This window comes from Vigna umbellata, chromosome 8, assembly GCF_029865625.1.
Source record: "Vigna umbellata cultivar VRB3 chromosome 8, Vumbellata_1.0, whole genome shotgun sequence".
Taxonomy (NCBI): Eukaryota; Viridiplantae; Streptophyta; class Magnoliopsida; order Fabales; family Fabaceae; genus Vigna; species Vigna umbellata.
Window position 1 is genome coordinate 29155407 of NC_142172.1, and position 25894 is coordinate 29181300.

General features: G+C 33.8%; 3 protein-coding genes across 3 annotated transcripts; 1 reads left to right on the top strand and 2 right to left on the bottom strand.

The window, feature by feature from the left end:
- Positions 1-3979: 3979 nt before the first annotated feature.
- LOC124840726 (uncharacterized) lies at positions 3980-5703 on the top strand. Its single transcript, XM_047316834.2, has one exon. The coding sequence runs from the start codon at positions 4156-4158 to the stop codon at positions 5509-5511; it is 1356 nt and encodes a 451-aa protein (XP_047172790.2). The 5' UTR covers positions 3980-4155; the 3' UTR covers positions 5512-5703.
- Positions 5704-5860: 157 nt separating this feature from the next.
- Positions 5861-7307, bottom strand: LOC124840723 (CRIB domain-containing protein RIC6-like). The gene is made up of 4 exons (XM_047316830.2): positions 6858-7307; positions 6678-6778; positions 6497-6575; positions 5861-6415 (listed from the first exon to the last, which is right to left on the bottom strand). Exons 1-4 carry the CDS (start codon positions 6916-6918, stop codon positions 6015-6017), a joined length of 642 nt encoding a protein of 213 aa, XP_047172786.2. The 5' UTR covers positions 6919-7307; the 3' UTR covers positions 5861-6014.
- Positions 7308-10168: 2861 nt separating this feature from the next.
- LOC124840720 (ATP citrate lyase (ACL) family protein) lies at positions 10169-15521 on the bottom strand. Its single transcript, XM_047316826.2, has 12 exons — positions 15262-15521; positions 14896-15006; positions 14570-14681; positions 14254-14318; positions 13520-13597; positions 13321-13395; positions 13072-13224; positions 12853-12987; positions 11514-11678; positions 11232-11354; positions 10732-10803; positions 10169-10641 (listed from the first exon to the last, which is right to left on the bottom strand). Exons 1-12 carry the CDS (start codon positions 15361-15363, stop codon positions 10564-10566), a joined length of 1269 nt encoding a protein of 422 aa, XP_047172782.1. The 5' UTR covers positions 15364-15521; the 3' UTR covers positions 10169-10563.
- Between the last annotated feature and the right edge of the window lie 10373 nt (positions 15522-25894).

Below are 25894 nucleotides of genomic sequence, written 5' to 3' on the forward strand. Positions count from 1 at the left end.
GAATATTCATACCATTTTTAGTCTTCTCAGTCAGTGAATAACCACTTGTTATCCCAGATTATATGAGTATTCTCACAATTCTTGGTTTACAGTCAGCGAATAACCACCTGTTACCCTAGATTAGATGAGTATAATTCGCACCACTCCTGGTACTAGGCAACCTTGCCTAGATTTTCTTAACTCAATTGAGTTCAATAAGTGTTTTAATTCTCTTCAGAATTGTAATTAAAGATTGCTTACTAGTTGTTCAAACTATTACTCTCGCAGAAAGGATGTGATTATAATACAATGCAAGCTAAACACTCGTAGGTGTTTCTCTTTTTTCTCTTTCTCTCTTTCTTACAATCACTAAGCAATATAACAATGAAGCTTAAGAGTATTTTTTTTCTTCTTTTCTCTTCTTCTCCTTTTCTGCTTAGATATTTTCTTTTTCTTGAGCCCTTTGTTTTACTTCTTTTTTTTTAGCACTTCTTAGGATGAATATTTTGTTGTATGCTATCTTCTTACTATCCTCTTGATTTTTTCTTTTAAAGGCTCTTCTATTTAAAGGCTTTTGTATAAATTTTTGTTAGACTAAGCTCTTGGCCTTGATTTTTGTGTTTTTTCTTTCTTCGTGTACAACACCGTTGGATAAAGTCAACTTGTCACAGCGAATATGATTTTCCAGTACTTTGCTTGAAGTAGGTTATACTTTCCTTAGGACACCGCTTCAAGTGAAGAACATTCTGCGAATATCTCTTTTGTCTCTAATGTCCCACTTCTGATATTTTGATTTAAAGCTTGTGGATGCGTGTAGAATAGTTCATCTACAAAAAATAGAGTAGATTGTGAATGTAACATATATGTCTTTTCTTATCACTTTTGTTGTTTTTGAACGTTTGAACATTTAATGACATTTAATGTTTGTTTAGAACAACAAAGTAGTTTTTGATTTCCTACTGTTGGGGTAGCATTTAACAATTAAGTTTTTCTTCTAACGATACCAAGCGTTGAGTAAAAACTTCATCGTTGGACGAAGTAATGTTTTAGCTCATGATATCGTTTAGACAATGTAAACACATCTTATGATTTTGTTTGTTTAGATAAACAAAGTTTAGCATTATTTGTGTTATCTTTGGTGTTTTAAGTTTTAGTCTTTTAGTGTGTTTTGTTAATGACATCGTCTTGATATTGTTTTGTTTTCTCGAGAGCTAAACTGAACACCTTTTAGGTATGATAAGCTTTACATATTTAGCTTCAACTCTCTTAGACGTTTTTTACTTGTTAGTCGTCTAGCAATGCGTCTAGGTGTCTTGACTTAGTTTTTATTATGTTTCCTAAAATCCTAAGTGTTTTCTTAAGGTTTTTCTATGTTGGAGATTTTGAATTTAAGTCCTATGCTATGTTGTTTTCATATTATTATTTCGTTTAATCTTATTTGATTAAACTTCAAAACATGAGAGCGTTTAGGCACATCGACGATTTTGTCTTAACAGCCTCCTTGTTACAACTCTGTGTAGAAAAATAAAATTCAATAATGGTGAGGAGTACATTTGGTTGAAACATATCACCAAACAAAATTAACTTTAATTGGCTTGCTTTCTAGGTCTTTGGTATGTCAATGTTGTTCAGATTTTTAATTTAATATGCTTCTTTGTCGAAGCTATGTCAAACTTGGAATGGTCCTTCCTAGTTTAGGACTTCTTTTTGTGCTTCTTTTGAATGCGTTTTTAGCTCACCCTTGGTTGCAATAGGTTTTAAGTTCTTCCATTTGCATGAATTTTTTTTCTCTTTATCTCATTTGCTCTAAGTTGACCATCAATTTCTTCCATAGGTTATCGGAGAAGGGACCTGACACTCTCAAATGTGTATAAGCTAACATGCATTACATATATGCTCTATTGGTCCAACATGAGCATCTTCCAACCTAGTTGCAAGGACGTTTCAACAATCTTTTCAACAAATGGGTGACACTAAGATGAAGGTACATATATGTGTTTAGATGTGATGGGTTGGGAATATGCCATATAAAAGTTGTCGACTTCTTGTATTCTCGTAAGTCACTAAAGTTTATAACACTACACTCCTTTTAAGTTTTCTTTAGTCATTCTTCCTCTTAAGTTGAACAACTTCTCTTGAAAGCACTCAAACACCTTATTATATATATATATATATATATATATATATATATATATATATATATATATATATGTGTGTGTGTACATTCATCTGCTAAACTATTTAACTTTCGCATTATTTTGATTCTTTTTTTGCTATATGAATCACCTAGCTTGAGAAATTTATTTTTTTTATGAAAAAGAATAATTAATTATGATTAAGTATTTCGTTTTGAAGTATAATATTTCCTTTATTAATTATGTATATAAAAGAAAATAATTATAATAAAAAATAAAATTAATTACATAAAAGCAATTAAAAGTGATAATAATGTATATACATTAAATAATAATAAAAGTAATTATAATAAAAAATAAAAATAGCATTATTATTAAAATTAATAATTAAATTATTATTTAATAACTGATTAAAATTAATCTATAATAAAAACAAATTTGATCATTTTATAATTTCTTTGAAAATAATTATGTATATCAAATTATTCTTATTTTTTTTCTTTCACTTTATCTCGAATAACTCCGCAATTTATTCTCTTTCATCGTATTTTATTTTTTTTAAATCGTATTCTTAAAATAACCAAACCACAAAAGATTGAAAAGGCCACGACATTAAAGTAAAGAGACCCAAAGAATGACAAAGGGAAGGAATAACCATATAATGAAAATGTTTCGAAAAATACAAAATATTAGATTTTTGAAATTTTTTCTACCAAAACATTTCGCTATTTATATTTAAAATTTCTATATATTTAAATTATATAAATAAAAGTATAATTATAATTTTGACGAATTATAAATAAAAAATAAATTTATATTTTAAATTGAAAAATATTGAGTTTAAAATTAAGTTTAAAATGTGTGTATAATTAAGTTTAAAATTAAGTATAAAACATTATAAAGTTAAAATATGTATACATGAGACATTTACATTACAGAGTAGTTAAACATAAAACATATTAAAAAATAACAATGAAGACATATACGATTGTTAAATTTTTAAATATAATATTCAAGTAATATTTTTTAAAATGATGTTTAAAATGAAAATTGAAATTGAAAACAGAGTTGTATCTGTATTAGAAAAGAATACAGATTGAATAAATTAATGATTGATGCACGTCAAAGGAGCAAAAGAAGAAAAGGAGAAAAAAATATGCAAACTTCTCAATTTAATTTCGTTTTCTGTAAACTTAAGAAAAAAAAATTGATTGATGAATTATACAAAGACGAAATTGAGACTTAAGACTAAATAAACAATTAAACTTAAATATTTTCTTTATTAATTATATATATAAAAAATAATTATAATAAAAAATAAAAATAATTAAACAAAAGCAGTTAAAAGTAATAATAATGTATATACATTAAATACTAATAAAAATAACTATAATAAAAAATAAAAATAACATTATTATTAACATTAATAATTAAATTATAATTTAATAACTGATTAAAATTAATTTATAAAAAAATATCATTTTATAAGTATGTCATTTTATAATTTTCTTTTTTTTTTTCATTTTTTTCACTTTATCTCGAATAAATCCACAATTTTATTCTCTTTCATCGTATTTTTTTTTTTCTTTAAATCGAGTTCTTAAAATAACCAAATCAAGCGATGGCATTAAAGTAAAAAGACCCACAGAATGACAAAGGGAAGGAATAACCATACAATGAAAAGGTTTCGAAAAATGTGTATATCACTTTTGTCTTTTTGTGTTTAATTAAAAAAAAAAGTTTATAATTTTAGTAAGTTGATACCAATATTAGAATAAAGTGAGCATAAAGAGTCTAATATTATTATATGTTATAGAAGGATAGAAATGGAAAAGGAATGTAGGTAGACGGCGTTACGAGTCGCTTTCTACAACACGACACACTAAGTCGGCGAGTGCGGCGCACCACTGTCGCTTCTTTCCTCAGCAGGTTTCTGTCTCTCTTTCTCTCGTCTTTTTCCTCTGCCTGCGCATTCTACATTCCACATTCCTCATACTAATACCAAACCAACAACCTCAGAACAAAACATTCCTCTCACCAAATGGCTGTCTTGTCCATACTCCTTTCTCTTCTCTTAACAACCACCCTCTTCTCTCTCTCTCACCAGCAACTTCCTTTGGACTCCTCCGAACAAGAATCACTCTACCAGATTCTTCACTCCCTCAACCCCACCATTTCCTGGCGCACCCTCTTCCCCGACGACCTCTGCCTCTCCGCCCCGCACGGCGTCGTTTGCGACTACCCTACGCAACTCAACCAAACGCCCCACATCGTCCAACTCAGCTTCGGCTACGTTTCCGACGAAACCCCCAACCCTCCTTGCTCCTCCAATGCCACCCTCCACTTTCATCTCTTCAACTCCTTCCCCTACCTCCGCAAACTCTTCTTCTACAACTGCTTCAACCACGCCCCTCTTTCTCTCTCTCCTTCCTTCTCTTTCCCTTCCTCCCTCCAGGAACTTGTTTTCATCAACAACCCTTCTCTCATTTCACCTCTGGCTTCTCTGCTTCAAAACCTCACCTCTCTCCGCAGAGTTATTCTCATCGGAAACGCTTTTCACGGCCAGCTCCCGTCTCAGATTGCTGCCTTCCTCAACTTGGAAGAGCTTACTCTATCCAGAAACAACCTTAGCGGTGAAATTCCTTCCAGTTTGGGGCTCCTCAACCAGCTCAAAGTTCTCGATCTCAGTGGAAACAAGTTTGAAGCTTGTTTACCCGACTCGCTTGGGAATCTCTCTCGGCTTTTGAAGCTTGATTTGAGCTTCAACGCTTTTGGTTGCAGAATCCCGGAGAGTTTAAGAGGGTTGCAGAGTATGGAGTTTTTGGATTTAAGCTTCAACCGTTTCGACAGTTTCGGCGTGCCTTTGTTCCTGGGGGAGGTCCCAAAGTTGAAGGAAGTGTATCTGAATGGGAATCCTCTCTCCGGGGCGATTCCGGAAATATGGGAAAATATGGGGGGTGTTGAAAGATTGGGGCTTTCGGAGATGGGTCTGGTGGGTAGCATCCCTGTTTCAATGGGTGTATATTTGAAAAATTTGTCTTATCTCGGGCTTGATAACAATAAGCTTGACGGGCCTGTGCCTTTTGGGCTTTTGGAGTATGGTGGTGAGATAAACTTGGAGAACAACAATTTGAGTGGGAGAGTGAGATTGTCAACAAGAGTAGGACAAAAGCTGAAGCTGAAGGTTGGAGGGAACAGAGGGCTATGTTTGGAGAATATAATGGAGTGTGAAAGTGGTGGTGATGGATTGGGTCAACTCAAACCCTGCAAGAAAACTGATGTCCCTGATGCTGTCGTTTTCAGTGGGGCTTCTTTTCTGATGTGCTTTGATTCCCTTTCCTTGTTGGTTGGTCTTGCTACTTTAGCTGCTGGGGTGCTTGTCTTCACGGGATTTTGAGGATGTTTTCCGTTTGTTCCTAAGTGTAGAGAATGGGTTTTGTCCTTTTTTGTCTCTTTAGGAGAAAGTTAGTTCTTTTTTACCAGTAAACAACAAAACCACATGTTTATTTCTGACGTTGTAAAGTGATGGGAGTGAAGAGAATGTAGGAGACTCGAAGTTTAATATATAAATTATTTATTTCATGCCTATTTAAAATTGGAGTATTAGAGTTTTAGTTCCCTTGATTTCTTTCTATTTAACAAAATTGGTTGTTAACTTTACTTTGCCTTATAAATAGGAAGTTAATAATTTTATGATGCGTTTGAAACGAAAAAACTAGTGGAAACCAGAATGATTACATATGATATGAAGAATGAGTGATGATACAATAGTCTGTCTCTATAGAGAAGGCCAAAAAGGACACAAATAATAATAGTAATAATAACAAATATAAAAATGGGACGAAGGGTTTCTTCAAGAGTTATCTATGCACAACACTAAACTAATAGGACAACATTACATTAGAGCAAAAGATCGTGTTCAGTTTCATCAAAGGTGGTGTGGGTGTTCCTAGACTTGGGTTGGGGTTGGGCCGGGGATCCAGGATCCGAAGGAGAATGGGCTTTGGTTCTCAATTTGGATGGGACGCCACCAGAATGCTCTTTTGTCTTGTGGCGACGAGACTTTTTAGGAATATTATTATCGGGTGAGGGTACGGGTTGAGGAGGTAGTTGAAATGGATCCGGGTATTCGGGTATTCGGGGTGAGTGTGCGACCTCATCTTTGTTCTTGTGGTGCGACGTTTTCCTCGTTCGCGGTTTGCTTGTCTTTTCCCTTGTCGGAGAATCCGTAACACCCGTTGACTGTCTTTTAGATGGCTTGGGTAAATCTGATGACCCTCGAAGATTTTTTCTCGTTGATTCTATGTGCAAACATTTTTAGCTATAGTGAGAATAATGATAATAATAATACCTAAATTAAACTCGATTAATAATAAATGTACCTTCGGCAACTCGTTTGACTCCATTTTCTAGACCTTTATTGTGGAGATCTACAGTAGGAGAAGTTTTAAACTCGTTCATCTGAAAACACACACACAAGAAGCCCTCAAACAAACCCTTTATTTGGTGAAGCCTCATTCATATTCTGCAAGATCAAATATTTATAAGAAAATTGAGAATTACCCAGCTGGGAGAATTTACGGAGGGTCCATCCCACCCTATATGAGCCACGTGCTTTACATCTGTGGGAAGTCCGATCTGAATTTCTTGTTCTTTTTCACTCTCTGTCATGTAAATTTTTTTAAGAGAAAAAAAAAGAATAATAATTTATTATGGTAAGAAAAAGGCATTGGAAATGCTTACCAAATATTTGAGTAAAGTATCTAAAGCCTTTAAGAATGCCCTTCACCTTGCCGCCGGACATGCTCAAGTGAACAAAATTTGATGCGTTTGAATTATCTTTTGGAATTAGTTAACCTCAAGTAAAATCTGGAAGACGAGAAACCGACATTGATTTGCTGTTGAACATTGTCTGTTGAACATTCAGCAATGTGTGTATGATGGAATTGAAGAAACGATCCCAAGAGAACCCCCCATGAAAGGATGGTGGGAGGTATGTGCTTTTGGTTTCTTCTCAGTGTGTGCAAATATGCCTTTCTGCTTGTTTTCTTTTGCTGTTTCAAGAAAGATAATGGTAATGGTTCAAAAACTTTAGGCAGTTTTTGACAAAAGTTTCATGAAGATGGCAATGGTCAGAAAAGGGCTCTATCTAACCAACATTTCTCATCTTCCTTGCATTTTTGGTTCGTTCGTTTTTCCCTACAATCAAAGCCAGAAGCTGATCGAAATTTCAGCTGTGACAATGACAACTTATACAAAACCAAATTTAAGGGAATCCAATTTCAATATGCTAAAATTAAGAACCCTTTACCACCTCATTTCTACAAAAAATTAAGTCCTCCTCAATGGAAAATAGGTCGTTGGATATTCTCATTACTAAATTATGGGAATTGCCTTATTTATATTTTACAATTATCCTCGTATACGGAAAAAAAAGGAGTAATATCTTATACTCTTAGATTATAGTTTTCAACAGATACATATTATCTGCATAATATAAGAAACTATAGAGCCACAAATTATGATTATCTAGTCTCTTGACGCATGATATCTTCGTGTATAATCTTACACGACTATAGGAGTAAGAAGTTACAGTCCAGATAGAATAAATATTATTGGCAAAACCAGGTTGTAAATTTAATTAGAAATTAAATAATATTTAATGTTATTCCACGTAGCACATCTTTTTTATATTTCTCAACATCCACTTTCTTGTTAACTAATTTAACAGTTTTAATCTTACAAAGTACCTGCCTTCTTAGAAGAAACTACTGATTTCCATGTATTAGGATATAGTTTACTCTTAATGAGAAACCTAAGAGCATGTATGAACACCGGAAAAGAAAAGAAAGAAAAGGAGATAACAAGAAAGAAGAGTAGAAAATAAGTAATATTTGCGTTGTTTAAATTTTAAAAATGAGAAGTGATTAAGTTCTTTTTATTTCTTTAATTTAATATATGTATATGTATTAAAAAAAAGAAAAAATAAACATAGTTATTTTAAATTAAACTTAAAATTTTAAAATTCAATATTAATTACAAAATTTATGGATAACTACATTCCAATTATTTTCACACAGGGAATTAAGGAATTGGCTTATCACATTAATTGCAAAGAAATGTCAGCGAGTAACGGTAAGGTAATTCAATTTTTCAACTAGTCTTCTATATTTCTTAGGATTTGACATAGACTCTCCTTGTTTTAGTAGAAGTTTAGTATTAGGATCCATGGGTGTGTCAACAATTTTTGAATTCATTAATTCAGTTTCCTCCAAAATATCTATGCATACTTCTTTTGAGATATAACAATACCGTCATTGGATTGTGCCACCTCAATACCTAACACGTATCTAAGTTTACCAAGATCTTTGGTTTGAAAATGATTGCAAAGATGTTGTTTCCTTTGATAGATGACATGATTGTCACTACCTGTAAGAACAATATCATCAAAATATACTATCAAGTAGACACATCCAACACTCAAGTGACAGTAAAAGACTAAATGATTTATCTCACATCAAGTCATACCAAATTGTTGAACAATGTTACTAAATTTTCCAAACCATATCATAGGAGATTGTTTTAGGCCATATAAGGATTTGCGAAGACGACATAATAACCCAAAAGACGACATACCAACTCAGAAGACTCCTCTTAAGAAATAAATCTTGGAGGTTGCTCCATATAAATCTCTTCTTGCAAATCTTTGTTGAGTGGCGAGAGCATCCTTAGGTTCCTTCTACCCCATGCTTGGTCAACCTGCTTCGATCTCCCTAAGCTCGGTGTTGAAGGGAGCGGTCCCGACTCCCACTTGAATCTCATCGAGCTGGCTAGTTATACCTTGTTTGATGATTCCAGGGGTTTTCTTCTCAAAGGTCATGACGAGGCTGATGAGATGACCTCTCATTTTCGAGGTTGGTCAATCTTTGCTAAAGCTCCTACAAGTTGGTTTATTATTGATGCGTAAGGCCTCAAGCTCGATGTCATGTTGTTTGTGTTGTTCGTCGTGCTATTGTATGAGTATTTGTACTTGTTCGTAGAGGGTCACCACCTGGTTGACTTCCATCTCATAGCTGAGTAGGTCAGACTTTCGGGTGGTAACCATAAGGAGGTGAGATCGGGAAACATTTTACCAGGTGAGTGTCAAATGATCTTAATAGGATCTTGAGCATGCACTTGCAAACAGGTGGCAAGATTCTAGCCGTGATTTTGATAGCTCTCGTTGTCTAGAAGAGACTCCTTGTTGTTGGGAGAAGAACCACTTACAAAAGACTTTTCAACACTCAAGTCAGTAAAAAAGTTAGAATCTTTGTACATATAATAAGTATAAGTGTTTTTGAAGTAAGTATTCCTCAAAAAATATTAGAAGTATTTATAGGATCAATATGGGTCATAAGTCTATGTTCCTATTAGAATAATATTTACCTGAGACATATAATAACAATGTAATAAATAATAATGGAATGATAAATAATAATCATTATACCAAACTACTTATATTTATTTATAATATGTGAATATAGTCTAAATAAATATAAGTTTGAACTATTCCATAAGAAGTTTAATAAATGATATTTAATTATAATATGTGAATATAGTCTAAATAAATATAAGTTTGAACTATTCCATAATTAAGAAGCTTAGTGAATCTTATTGAATTGTGTTCTTTAATATATTTAATTGGATTGGATTTATAAAGGAATCAAAACTGAGTGAAACTTTGTCTATTTACACCCTTCGCTGACTTGATTTGAATTAACATAGATGTATACAAAACATAGTTGTGTCTACTGTGTGAATAATGACAAAACTTATCACATGATTTAAAAATTTTGATTGAAGCATATTTATTTGCAATTTTCTATGTTTCGATTTTGGTTTGAGTTGACATCAATCCCTATACTATTTGGTTTAAAATTAATATCCTTGAAAGTGTGACTTGCATTATGCCGCATCCTACATTTTTAAGTTAGAATTGGTCATATTTTACGTTACTACAACCGCTTTTCCTTTTGTCCTTATTTCTGGTGATTTAATTTTGAGCCAACAGAACATAAGAAAGACATTTGTCATTAAACATCCAAAATTGAATAACCTCGATTTAGAATCAGGTTTTGGCCTCTCAATGAACGACCATGTCTAACAGATAAACAAGTATTTCCCATGTTATATGCATACTATAGAGTAGTATCTTCAACCAGGAAAAATCAGAAAGGAAGGGACCAGTATCTTGAATTGTGAGAGAAGCCAAAAAGTAATCCACGTGCATCAACCCACACGAACTACAAAAGTTGGAAATCACTAACTTATTGGAAACTCTTTGATAAGCAGTGCAGCCAAAATGAAATCACTAAGGCTTTCTTGCATCAATCCCTTTCTCCTCAATGTTTTAACACGAAGAATAATGTTATAACTAAACCGAATTTTAAATCTAAAGAGAAGCAACTCTTCATTTGTAAGCAGCTTTCACTGCTTTTTGGGCAGCATCATCTAAATCTTCAGCAGTTATTAATGCCATACCACTTTCCTGTTGAACCATTGATAATAAAAAACATACTAAGCAACTCTTCAACAACACTTTTCATTATATCATATAATTAATAAATCTAACATTTACCTTCAAAATTCTTTTTCCTTGATCAACATTGGTGCCTTCCAGACGAACAATTACTGGTACTTTCAATGCAACCTTGAGAACAATCGCAGGAAAAGTTAATGCTATTATAATATCAGGATAAAATAGGTATTATGTTCAATCGACAACAATGATAGTAGTTCTTTATGTCAAACATTATTTCAAAAATTGAAATATCCACAATTTACATCAACATCGTAGACAAAAATTGAAATGTTAAAAGACGTCAAATAAAAAGAATTTACATTTTCTTGGCTTCACTTTGGTCTCTCAATATCAAAAAGATCCACATAAAACCATAGTCTAAATTGATAATGAAGATAAGATTAAAAAATTAATCTGAACAGATAAATAATCTTCGTTCTCATCAATATGGTAGCACAGAGAAGGAACAAAACTTAGCCATTTTTTTGTTTTTTCTTTTAATATTTGTTTGTGGAAAGAGAGGGAGAGGGGGTGGATATAGTCATAGCTTCACTAACCTCTTTTGCAGCATTCACTATTCCACTTGCTATAACATCACACTTCATTATACCACCAAAAATATTAACCAAAATTGCCTTCACTTTGTCATCAGCAGTCAATATTTTAAATGCCTCAATCACCTGAATTACATAATTGCATTAAATATGAACAAAAAATCATAAGATGGAGATTATTCATATTAAACGATGTCTTTTAATTGTCTTTTTGGAGTAAGGACACAAGAACAATTATGTTGTTGATCATAATGGTTAATGGTAATACCAACTTCCAGAACTTACCTGACCTTCAGAGGCATTCCCACCAACATCCAGAAAATTGGCAGGAGTACCCCCATGCAGTTTAATTATATCCATTGTGGCCATTGCCAAACCGGCTCCATTCACCATACAGCCAATTTCTCCATCTAACCCAATATAATTTAAGTCTGCCTTTGCAGCAGTCACCTGTTTTGAGAAAAAAACCATAATGTTACACGCAATAAAGAAAGAAGATTCAGGGATATAAAGGCTTAATAATACGCCATAAATAGATCAGATGAAACTGGCTTTGCCACATAGAATCTTTGTTATGAAGAAAAAAGAACTACCTACTGCAAATACCATGAAGACTACCATTAAAGTTAAAGAGTAGAAAGATAATAAAATAAGCATTCATATTTCCCTTCATGATAATAGGTAAGGAGCACATATACCCTAAATGGTGCCAACAATCGAATAATGACCCTACAGGTGTCATCATTTGGCTTTAGTAAATTTAAATAAAAACTATTTAATATTAAAACAACAACCTAATATCCTGATGTATTAACCCCGTCCAATAAATTCCTTTAACCATTTAGGTTTTATGGCATTTCTGGGCCTTCCTAACAATCTCACTGTCTTACCATAAGTATACCATAAACTTAAGCTCCACATACATATCAAAAGCAGCACAGTGCCACGAAAGAAATGTGCGTAGCTACATTAATAAGGCTGACATGTGTAGGTTGGACAGGCTGATCTGGGTTTCTTAACATGAACCCACCCAATATATATGGTCAGGCCAATTTTTTGACCTGAACACAGGCCCAGCCCAATTAATAGCCTGGCCAACCTATATAGACAAACCATAAAAAGCTGAATATTAAGCATGTTGATATTGCATATGTCTTAAAATTTAGAAGTAGGAAAGTAAAGCTAAGGAACGTTACAATATATATATATATATATATACATATATATATATATATATATATATACATATATATATATATACATATATATATATATACATATATATACATATATATATATATATATATATATTCAAAAGAAAGCATATCAATAGATATATTATCATGTTTTGTAAAAGGTACTATTTTAAGTCGAGAACTTTTCTTATTTATCACTAATTACAAAAAATGGTTACCATGGCATCATGCCAAGTCGGGCTTACTTAAAATATGTTTTGGATCTAACCCAAAAACACACTATACCTAATTCTTAGAACCCAAGGCATTTTCAATTAAATCTCAGCTGGTTTGAATCCCCCTGGGCCCAAGTGGCAAAGATGAAGTGGATTTGGGCAATAAATCCTCCATCACCATGTAAGGTAAAACAAACAAAATAAGAAGTAAACCTCTCGAGGGTCCTCTTGTGTTGTATCACGGAGAGCAAATATCTCTTTTTGACGATATGCAGCATTATCGTCAAAATTCAACTTAGCATCAGCAGCCACCAATTGATTATCCGCTGTCTCTGCTATGGGATTGATCTGTTCAAAATAATCATTTTTTTTTGCGACATCTTCATAAAATAATTCTGAATAAAGTCACAACTAAAACTTGCTTATGCTTACTTCCAAGAGAGTGCAGTCACAATCAATAAAAAGTTTATACAAATTCTTCACTTGTTCGATTGACTTATTTCTATCAGCTCCTTTGGGAGCCAAACCATCAACAACCTTTGCAGCAGCTTCATCAGTAATTCCTTCAAAAACATCGACAGGTACCTACTAGAAAGAAGGAGTGCATCAGGTGCGTCCTGCAAAGAAGACTGCTCAAGCAAAAAAATCAAACCGTCACAAGAAAAACCATGCATAACAAACCTTTATAATCATGTCTGGAAATTTCTCTGCAAGGTCTTCAATGCTGGTTCCTCCTTTGCTACAAGCAATTATAATCTACAAAAGAAAAAACATAAAAAAAAAATAATTGCAATAAGTAATATAACAGTTTATTGGTTATATGAATTTAACTTTGTATATAAAGCAAATCAAAGATAACAGATTGAAATAGGAAACGTACTGGACCAGCAGTTGTACGATCCAGAGTTATAGCAAAGTACATCTCATTTACAAGAGAAAGCTTTTCGCATAAGTAAACCTGTGGAACATGGAAAATGTGCAGTTAAAACAAACAACCCCCTTTTTGTGAATATTTCTATATAAATGAATTGAGTGGTACCCAAAATAAAACAAAATAGCCACGGCGTTGCACATCCAGTTTTTAGAATAAAGAAACTATGAGCATTACACAAGGTATTTGAATATCCAATTTGGTATTACTCACAGGAAATTTACTTCAATATCAATACAACAGGTTAGGAATCAAATGGAATAAGTGGTTAGCACAGTTGATTATTAATTAATAGCTTAAGTAACAATTGATAGAAATATTTTGAAAGAAAGCATGTTCAGTTAACCAATCCAAGGACTAAAAGTCACGCCAGACTACACCAATTTACGTGTTCAAATCAACCTACATAAAACCGAACTATAAATGCGAAGTAACTGAAGTAATGATTGGAAGCACCAAATTATCTTAGAACATACTACAGAAACAAGACCTGTCGGGGGCTCAAATGAGGTTGGAAAATTTTTCCATAAAGAAAAAAAAAACAATAATTACCCAAGCATAATACATCTGTCAAGGTTTATATCATTGCATTGCCAGACCAAATGTTCAATTTCTAGAAATGGAAATTCCTAGCAGATACGCAGAAACTGAAAATGCCCGAGAATGGTTGTATAATTTCAAACCTTGCTAACTATTTTGCCCTGAGGACCAGTTTGTTTGGTAACTAGTATCTGTCCAAGCATCTTCCCTGAAATAATAATAATAATAAAAATAATAATGACAATGACAATGACAGCAATGAAATAATAATAGTACTAAGAAAAAATATCACTTAAAATCGCATGATAGAGTAGTATATCCACTATTAATTAAATTTAATAAATCAATGCATATGAGCACGTTATGTCACAGGGCATAGTTTAGTATTGAAGGCCAAAAGACCATAAAATGAGAACAAGGAAATTGCAATTAGAGGAATAAAGGGATGACATGCATTACCAGCTAAGTCTTCAACCTGCTCAGTCTTAACAATGTGCACTCCTCCCTGAAGGCCGCTTTTGAAAGTTCCCAAGCCTCTTCCACCGGCTAAAATTTGACTCTTAACCACCAACTGCACAATCATCCGATTTACACTTCGTCATCATAGTGACATGCAATCTATCCCAAGCCAAGACATTATATAACGTTTCCAGATGAAAAACTTGCAGAACTAAGGTTTCTATTTTTACTAAGGGAATTAATTGAAACACATAGCACTTTGCAATTCGAAAAAAAAAAACACTTGTTAGTATTTTCTGAGAGCATCAAGTTACGACATGGATTACCTCTTTTTCATTAGGAAAAAAGTCCTTAATGGCCTTTCTGACCTCTTCAACAGAGGAAACAGCCACGCCCCTGGGAACGTTCACACCATGTTTGCCCATCAACTCAGCGCCCTAGTTTTATGGAAATTCAATTGTCGTTAAACGCGATGCTCGCTCAATCAATAAATCAAAGTGCTCCGACAAATAAACATCCACAATTTCACAAATTATATATCGAAGGAACTCCAGATTCATTATCCATAGAAACTATAAGGCATCATTTGTTAAGAACAGATTCCGTGAGAGGCATCTCTGGGAACAGATTCCGAATTGATTTGTAAATCGTAAATATATCCATAACGGTGAGGTAGGAAAACAGAGATAGACCTGGTACTCGTGGATGTTGAGGCGGCGGAGTTGGTGGTGCTGCCATTTTCCAGCGACGGAGAGAGAGCGAGAGACGAGCTTGTTGAGCAATCCCCTCACCATTGTTGTTGCGGATTTGGAGATCGAGAGTGGCACTATCAAATAGAATTCGATTCGTTTGAACAGTGAGAAAACCTCTGCGTCTTATGCTCCCTTCAACGTTCAAACACTGCGCAGTCTGTGGCAGACGCCAAGACCCTAACAATTTCTTTGTTTTAAAAAAAAAGTGAAAAAACCGAATCTCCAAATACCTATGTATAAACCTGTTGCTTTTCTTTTATGTAATAATAATGTATAGCAATGAAAAAAATACAGTATTATAATATATCTATTCTATATAATTGAAAAAAAGCTAAGATTAATTACTAGTATTATTTATGTATACAATTTCACTCCTTATCAAATTTAAATAGTTTATTGTTTAATAAAATATATAACAATACAGTATAACTGTTCAATTAAAAAGAAATTATATAATTATTCAAGTTCTACTTTTATAAATTATTTATTTTTAAATTTATAAATTATATTATATAAACTTTTATATACGGGTGATTTCTCTCCAAACAAATTTTCACTTTTATCTTTCAAATTATCATTTTGTTTAAATTTAACTATTTTTTAAAAGTAAGTCAACAAAAATAATCTAATAAATAAATAAAAATAATTACACAATAAATAAAAACTATCTATAATTAAATTATAAAAATTATTTGTACTTATTTTTATAATAATAATTTCATTATTTTTTATTATCCCATATAAATAACACACATGCTCTGTATTTTCAGTAGTTTTAGCCTAATAAAAATATAGACTGAAAGTTACTGGAATACATGCAATTTTATAATGGTCAGAAGAATACTATGGATTTTACCATACGCCACATTATGTTATAAATAAGGAAAAATAGTGGAACAATATACATATACATGATTTAAAATAGTAATAATAATAATAAATAAATTTATAAAAAAAATAAGAAATGAAAACTAGTTATTTTTTAATCAAGAAATGATGTGAAATAAAGGGATTACATGTTTATCAAATAATATAATTATTTTGATTAATAAAAGTAAAATATTTATAAAAACAAAACTAGTGTATGTGTTTTCTTATTAAAACATGATAAATGCATATTCATTATATCAACCATAATCCAACACTCCATACGTAGAAGTATTAATCATAGAATTTCAATCCTATAACACAAACAATCTATACCACATGATACAATCATTATCAACATAACATCCTTTAGAGCATCATCGTCCTCAATACATGTACCATCATCATGATTAACTCCATCATGGACATTACCATGAGCCTCCATAATATCATAAACATCATAGTGGAAAGAGACAGTCTGAATCATGTACCCTACCTCACCTGCATGTAATCACTCCTACAGACCATCTGTAGCCTCCCTTATAAATTTGTTCGAGTAGTCCCGTAATCCAGCTAAGAAACATGTATTCCTGCCACACAAGGACAAAGAAAACACCATCACCCGCACGCAAGGAAGGTTTAATACCAGAACAACCCTCCATTTACACACAAGGCTTTAGGCTTTTAATGAAGGATGGTGTAAATTGATAGTATTATAACCCAAATTGCCAATTGTGCAGTGCATAGAAGTTTTCGAGAGGGAATATTATTATAAGTTTACTAAGTAAACTCTCAGCAAAGAAATGAGTCACAAATGGACAAACTTAAGAACCTTGTCTTTCCTAAGTAGAATTTTCCTCATACTCGTTTTAAATACTAATAGTGTCTTTGAATAAATGTTATCTTTCTCTTTTAGAAAACTCAAAATAAAAATAAATGTTAATGTGTATTTTAGCTAGATAGGTCTTACTTTACAAAATAAAAATGGATTTTGTATATTAGCCCCTAGAAGAGGGGTTTCCTTTGCCAAAACTCACAAACCAGGAGGCTCACAGGTAACAACGCCTAACCCAATGAGGACGTGAGTCGTTGTTGCTATGACAAGATCGTCTATAAGACTGAACCGTCTAATGTCCTTATCTACAAAGAGTAGAGTAAATTGTGCATGCAACAGATAGGTCTTTTCTTATCACCTTTGTTGTTTTTAAACATTGAGCATTTAATGTCATTTAATGTTTGCTCAGAACAACAAAGTGCTTTTTTATTTCTACCGTTAGGTAGCTTTTAACAATTAATCTATTTTCTAAAGATACCAAGTGTTGTATAAGGACGTTATTGTTTGGACAAAGTATTGTTCAAGCTCATGGTATCATTTAGTCAAGTAAACGCTTCTTTCGTATTTGTCTCTTCTTAGACAGATAGTTTTAGCTTGTTTCAAGCTTTTTTTTAATATTTTAATCTTTGTGTCTTCTAGTTTATTTTGTCAAAGACATCATCTTGACCTGTTTTGTTTTCGACAACTAAGCTTAATACCTTTTTTAGGTATGATAAACATCAAGCGTTTAACTCCAACTCTGTTAGACACTTTAGGCACAATATCGTTTAATCTTGGGTCTAGGTGTTTTGACCTAAATGTTTTTCTATTTCCTAAGAACCTAAGTGTTTTCCTAAGCTTTTCTATATTGGGGATTCAAGTTCTAATTTTGTGTAGGTTTTCTATGTTGAGATTCAGATTCTAAGTCTTGTGTTTTCACCCTAAGTTGTTTTCAGATTATTTTCCCGTTTTAATATTATTTTATTAAACTTCAAAATATGAGAGTGTTTTAGACGCATAGACGATTTTGTCTTTACAATCTCCTTTTTTTTTATGTTTAACAAATACACATTTAAACGATATATAATCTTACCTAGTTCAGCATTTAGTTTTAAGTTATGTGTGTTTAGGTTCGTTGTGTGTTTTACATCTTTTATTGTTTTTATCTTTTGCATGCAGTTAGCAAACACAATTGAAAAACAATATAGTGTAAGAGTTATAAATGAAGACATAAATTAAACAACAAATAAAATAAACATGTAAATGTAAAAATAGATAAACAAATTACATGAATGTAAATATGGATTCCTAAGATGAACTTTAAGAATCTAGAAAAACTCCCCCTAATTCCATACTATCCTAACTTTTGGTGTACTCCCCATGATTAAACTTCAAAATATGAGAGTGTTTTATACGCATAGACGATTTTGTCTTAACATATGGGAGACAAAATGTTGAATATTTTAATCATACAACTATGGTACATGTAAGATTTTTCATTGTCTTCCATATTTAAATATTAGAATTGCTACTTTTTAATATATACTTAATTTTCTTGTTATAGGTACATGGACACAGTCATTGTGGGTCAATCATTAACACAAAAAAGACTTTTAACATTTGTTATTTTAGGCTTTTGACGTCAGTTAAAGGTCTGACGTAATAGCGAGAGACATCAAAGTGACGTATGTTATCACTAAACAAACGTTAGTTAATATACAATAAAAGAATACACTACAAAAATTTTCAAAATTTTAGAGGTAGTATGAGTATCTAAAATAAAAGTGTAAAGTTTAGAAAAATGGGAGAAAAATAGTAATAATAAAAAAACATGCCTTAAACTATGAATTTTTTAAAATTCTAGAACATTTTAGAAAAAAAAAATACATTAAACAATGGCTAACGCGCTGATCACCATTTCCAACAACTTTCATTTTTTGAGCATCTTCATTCGTGATCCATACCAAAAGTTATGACAACTTGAAATTTACAAAACTCAAGATTAATTTAAAACCATAAAAACATAATCTTTAGGTCACACAATAGTGGCTAATGAATGAAAAAATCAATATTAATGAGATATGTAATCGGGGAGAATGAAAGTTTCAGTCCAAACGAGCACCACAATTGCAAGATAAAGTGAAATGAGTTGAAAAACTTGCTCTTATGAGTTTAGCGTCGTCACTGCACTTTGGTGAGAGGTTTTGTGCAAATGTTAAAGAGAAACATGAAGAAATTGATGTTATTTATGAAATTTTAAAAGGAAGATTGACGTCTCTTATGAGTAAATCCGACTTCAATTTGGACAAAATATTTATAAAAATGTCACTACACACTTTAACGTCATCGAAATTTAGTACTTGCAACATGGATATGGTAAGGTTATAAAACTCTTTTTGCATTAGTGAAGGTCGAGCTTACATGTGTGGATTTATTGAACCTCAGACCATTCAATATTATAGAAACACACTTGAAGACAAACAAACTTATTTGCAAACATGGATGTGTAAAGATATATATTCATTATCCCATACATTGATGGGTAAGTGTTACTGAATGTGATATTTTATGAAATAATGTTAATTAATTGACTAACTATTTGTTATTCATAATAGAATTCATTAGCAACTAATGTCATCATTCCAAGATAATGCACAATTATATAATTTTGTTATACAGAAAAATGAAACATGAGTTAAAATTCATGTTATAAATATAAGTGTTACTTTTTTTTTCATATAATCTACTTAGTTATATTAATATTAACTTTAATAATTTAGTTTTAATATATAATCTATACTGAAATATCTATTTTTTTAGGTTTGAATAAACTGTAAATATAAAAAAATATATTTAAAAAAAACATTTAATTTGACGTCTCTTAACGTAAGAGACATCAAATGCTGCATTTTCTTTTAATTTGAAATAACGTTAATTAGACTTCAATAGACATAATGTATGTATTCAATTCCGACATGACATCTTTGACTAAGACGTCAGAATTTTCTCTAACGTTAAAACTAACAAAAAAAAATCATTTTTATGATAATGAATGATGTTATATATGAAGTGATGTTTTTTATGTCGACAATAGTTACAATATACAACATAAATAAAATTAAAATCAGAAATATCGATATCATATTCAGAAAACAATATCACACCTTTGAATGAATTTTAGCATCCATTTTGAATCAAAATCCTTTGAATCAATTTTGCCAACCATCATTTTTCAACTATTGAATAAAAATTTAAGTAAAATAATAAGTAATTCTCAAATCTCCTTCATCATCATGTGTAAAATAAACATGGAGTGAAATGAAGACAAACATGAACTCAAATGAATGACAAAATATTAAGGTTCCCTTAACATCTTTTTCCCTCACCTCACCATTCACGTTCACTTGTTTTGTTCACAATCTCAAAGAATCTAGTAACTGGCCGTCTCTATTTCCCCTTCTCTGCCATTAGCTCTCTCACCAAAACAATTATGTTTTAACCTTCAATTCACAGACCCATCCACCATCCTCGTTTTGATAATTATAGATAAAACGCCAAATTTATTTACATTTTCTCTAAAAATAATAATAATAATAATAATAATAATAATATAATAATAATAATAATAATAATAATAATAATAATAATAATAATGCATTAGATAGATGAAACCTCTATGTTACATCACGACAAAACTGCTCTGGATAGACAATGGACGCCGGACGGTGGCGAGCTCGTGTCGGACGGCGACACCTCCAGCCGAAATAGCAAGGCCGACGACTACTCTGACCGGTAGCGCATGATAGTGACACAGTAGAGCGTCGCTAGGTCCTCCATGGGGAACCAGATTTGGGAAGAATGAAGAAGGGAGAGCAAAACCTCTCTCACCGGATGGAAAATCGAAGGAAGAAAGGGAGGGAGCTCACAGCGGTGCCGGAGAGGTCACAAGCAACTACCGCTGTCGACTACGTGGGTTCGAGTTGGCGAGATCTGAGCGGCGGCGGTGAACGACAGAATGACCAGAGATGGTTTACGTGAGAAGAAGGATGAAGGGGGGAGCGCCACTGCTGACGCTGGCGTCGTCGCCAGAAACGGAATCCGGCGAGAAGGGAGGCGGCGCCGTTGCATTAGGGAGATGGTGGTGGTTGTGTGTGAAGAAGAGCCTTAAGGTCTCAAGGTAAAGATGGACTGGGTTACTTCGTACACCCACCAACTTAATCTCTGTACCTTATTGTGGAGGAGAAGCATGAACGTCTAGGGCCTGCACCAGCCTTTTATACACCTTCCAATTTTAATCCTTTACACCTCCGTAATTACTCACACCTTTCCATTCTTTTGATTTTAATTTTTTTATTTATTTTCACTAAGAGGAAAAGTCTTTTTTTTTTTTTAAATAAGAGACTAGTTTAATTATATAAGTCTATTTCTTTAAATTAATAAATTTAATTTAATTGTAAGATTATTAGAATTGTGATAATTGCAAGTGATATTAATAATATACGTGGTAGTAGAAAGGAAAGTTAAATAAATTCGAAAGTAAGAAATTCTAGTTTAATTATAAATATTGCTTGACTTTTAATTGATAATTGTATAAATCCTGTTTTATAAATAAGAGATGGTATTTAGCTAAGTGTAAGTGAATAAATAAGGAAAGCTTGTTATTAAAAGTTTGAAATATTAATAAGGTTTATGATTTGTGATTTGACTGGATTGAATTAGTTTTGTTGTTTTGTGTTTGGTTGATAAAATTGTTGTATATGTACTTGTTTATGAGATATTTTTTATTAAATGATATTGATGATGAGAACGTGAACCATAAAATTGAGATATGGTGTGCTGTGTCTTTATCAAATTCTCAAGCGAGAATATCATTATAATTAATTCTTTTTTTTTTTCAAACTTTAGTTCAAACAAGTAAATTTTTGTTCGAAGCGAGAAAATTATTGTCCAAGTGACACTATTCTCATTCAATAGAGAATAATATTGCAATTAAACGAAGTTTCGGTCAAATTATCACTTAAGCAACAAAATTTTGTGTCTAGGCAACAAATATCGTCGTTCAAGCGAGTAAATTCTCATTTGAGCAACACTCCATTTTCTAGACCGAGTCATCTCAAAAAATTAAGATTTTCGTTTCGGTAACTGTCATATTAAGTTAAAATTTTAACAGTAGGTCTTAAATACATAGTTCTTTACTTCAACTAGTGAGATTTTGAATCATAGGTACATAGTGAGAGTAATTTTTCTTGTAAGGTTTCTTTAGATTAAGTTGTGGAAAATTTTGACTTTTATTATTTGTTTGATGTATAACTTTTTTTATCATTATCCAATTAAGTTGATCCTTTTTATATTGTGTTCTTGAATCCATTATCTCTAAAATGTAAGAAAAATATTTTTTGGGTTTTTGTGGAAGTTGTAGTTTTATTTCTAGTCCCTTGCCAGTTTATTAAATGTGCAGTTAAGTTGTTGTGTAAAATAATTGACAAAGTTGTAGTATGGAAAGTTAATTGAGTTGTAATAAATATACAATTCTTATAAATTGAGTGTTATGTTAGATGTGAAATCTGAGTGATTTCGGAAATGTTAGGTATATATGCAAATATAATATTACATACTGTTAGAATTATTAGTTATGTGTATGAGTTGGGTTGAAGTGTGTTCCAACTAAGAGTGAGTTGGGAAGGAGTGTAGTTAGTTGTTTTGTTTTCTATAAATGTAAGTGTAGAGGTGTTTAAGACCTCAAGTAATACATATTCCTATATTCCATTTTAATATGGTATCAAAGTAGGTTCTCTGATCTCTTATGGTGGTCTTTGCTATCTGCCGGCGGCCGGCCGCCATGGCCGCCGACAGCCCCTAAAAATGTCATTATCCACCTTCTCAAGTGAGCCATCAAAAACATCACCTTCTCCTTCCGCTCTCTCACCAAACCTTTTGTTAGCATCATCAAACGCAGGGTTTCCGGTAGAGGCTCATAAAGGTGATCGTGATTCAGTGCCAGCCACCACACACCGCTTCTTTTCGGCCAGTCCCCCGTCGTTGAACGTCGTTTTCTCCGGCAAAGTCAAGGGTTGGGTGCGCCTTGAGAAGCGCAACCCAACCCTATTGGTCCCATCCTTTGAAGCCTTCGCTTCAGCCGCCACGAGCAAATCTTTCCGATCTATGCCGGCCACCGTCACGGTTTCGACCGGTGACCAGCGGATCTGGACCATCTCCTCGAGCGAAGGCCAACCTGGTCGGAGTCAAGACCAGACTCCTCTTCACGCGTCGCCTTCCTTCAGCCAGTCTCGGGTGCGTGTTTGTCACGCGCCGCCTTCTCATCGGCCACCATCACAATTCCGACCGGGGTCCTGTGGATCTGGACCGTCTCTTCAAGCGCGACCTAACCCTGGTGGTCGACATCTCTGTGTCGTTCGCATGCGCCGTCACGCGCCTCCTCTCTCCGATAGATCTCGGACGCGTGTTCATCAAGCGTCGCCTTCTCGACGTCGGCATCAAACCGCGCCGCTGCCGGTCGCCTCGCCGGACCTCCCTCTCTCTGTTCAGACCCTCCAGAGTAGTCATTGCTGTCATCTTCGTCTGTCTTCATCTCCGTTCAAACCCTAGAGGGCGATGCAGCCCCAGCGTCCCACTTCCTGATGTCATGAAGGCTCCCATACGCCCCAACATTGTTAATTTCGTCCACTCCAATATTTCTCGCAACAGTCGTCAGCCCTACGTCGTCAGAAAGCGCGTCGGCCACCAGACCTCTGCCAAGTCATGGGGCACAGCTTGTGCCGTGTAGCTTATCACTCGCATCCCCGACGACGACACATACCGTGTTGGCTAGGCCACCTTCGGTAACATGTGCCGCAGCAGTCGTATGTTTGCGCCGACCAAGATATGGCGCAACTGGCATTGCAAGATCAAAGTTCATAATAAACGCTTCTGCCATCGCATTTGGAAAATTTTATGAAAAAAAAAAGAGTTTTGGGCCTGGGAAAGGAGGAAATGTGAGACGGAAAACAGATTTGAGAATTTTTTAGTCTGAGAGGGAAATTAGAATTCGTCTCCGCCGTTGATGGACCAGCGCCTAGTCCTACCTTTTTCAACTTTCGTCATCCTTCAGCTCTGTCGTACGGGGTTTTCGTCTCTGAGTTGTTGTTCTTGCCTTTTTCTCACTATATGTGTCGTTGTCCAGGCATCGTTTGTCGCTGTTTGACATCGTTTGTCATTGTCTGATGCCATTTGTCGTTGTCCATCCAGAACTGTTTTGCCACTGTGAGGAGTTGTAGAAGTTTGTCACCATCAACTTCTGTTCCCGACGTCGTTCGTCATTGTCTGCCGCTATCCGTTGTTTCCCACCGTCCGCAACTGTCCGCTGCCGACCACCGTCCGCTGCCAACCACCGTCTATTGTCCTCCGTTTACATCTACTGCCACAGTTTAGTCCGACGACTAGTGATCTGGATCACCTCCTTGAGCGAGAGGGCTAGTTCTCATCCTAACGCCGCCATGTGCGCCACATTTGTTCGACGTTCGTCTCCGCCATTGTCACATTTTCTCTGTCGAAGTTAGGAGTTTTGTGCGTCTCGAGGAGTGCGACCCATCCCTAGTCGTTACCTCATTCTCAACCACTGCAATATGTTTCCAGCCACATGCTCCATCAGTTAGTAATGGCAGTCCCTGCAGTTTTGTCCTTTCAACCACTATAGGCCCCCATCACCTAGTCAGTTAGTGATGACAGTCCTTGTAGTTTTGTCGCTTCCAACCACTACAGGCCCCATCAATCAGTGATGGCAATTTAGTCCCTACAGTGAGGGGGAGTATCGTTCCAAGACAACACTGCAAAGGAAATGTCAGTCCACCATGGGTGTAGTCCCTGCAGTTTTGTAACTTTCAGCTACTACTGTTGATCCCATCACCCATCCTGCAAACCAAGTATGGCAGTTTAACATGGGTGTAGTCCCTGCAGTTTTGTAGCTTTTACTACTTTTGATCCCATCACCCATCCATCATTGATGGGGATTCAGTGTAGTCCCTGCAGGTTTATAGCTTTCAGCCACTGCAGATCCCCTCACTCATCCATCATTGATGGGGATTCAGACCTTGCAGTTTGCATTGTCCACCGCTGCTCTCCTTCATCCACTTTTGAAGTTGAAGTTTCACAAGCTGTTGTTAGTTCATTGACATGTGATAACCCATCTCTGTTTGCCTCACACTCTTGAAGACAAATCATCCAGTTCAAAACCGAGTTCAATTATTCCAAGCTTGGTTCATACAATTTGTATGCTCCAACTTGAGGGGAGTGTTAGAATTATTAGTTATGTGTGTATGAGTTATGTTCAAGTGTGTTCCAACTAAGAGTGAGTTGGAAAGGAGTGTGGTTAGTTGCTTTGTTTTCTATAAATGTAAGTGTAGAGGTGTTTAAGACCTCAAGTAATACATATTCCTGTATTCCATTTTAACACATACTTTAATCATTGTAGTTGGAGGTGACCTTGAAGATTTAAATTGATCAGATTAGCTCATTTATTCTGACTAGCTACTACAAAATATAATATGTAATTTGATTTATTCTAGTTGGAGGTGTAAACCTTGGAGATTTAAATGAGTCAGATTAGCTCATTTATCTTGACTAGCCATTATAAAATTACATAATTTGATTTATTGTAGTTGGAGGTATAAATCTTGGGGATTTGAATGGATTGTATTAGCTTATTTAATCTGACTAGCCTCTACAAAATTCAATACATACATTAGTTTATTGTTGTTAGAGGTGTAAACCTTGAGGATTTAAATTAGTCGTATTAGCTCTCTTGACTAGCCACTATAATATATAATACATAATTTAACTTATTATACCCTTAAGTATAAACCTTAGAGATTAAAATGACTATTATTAACTAATTTA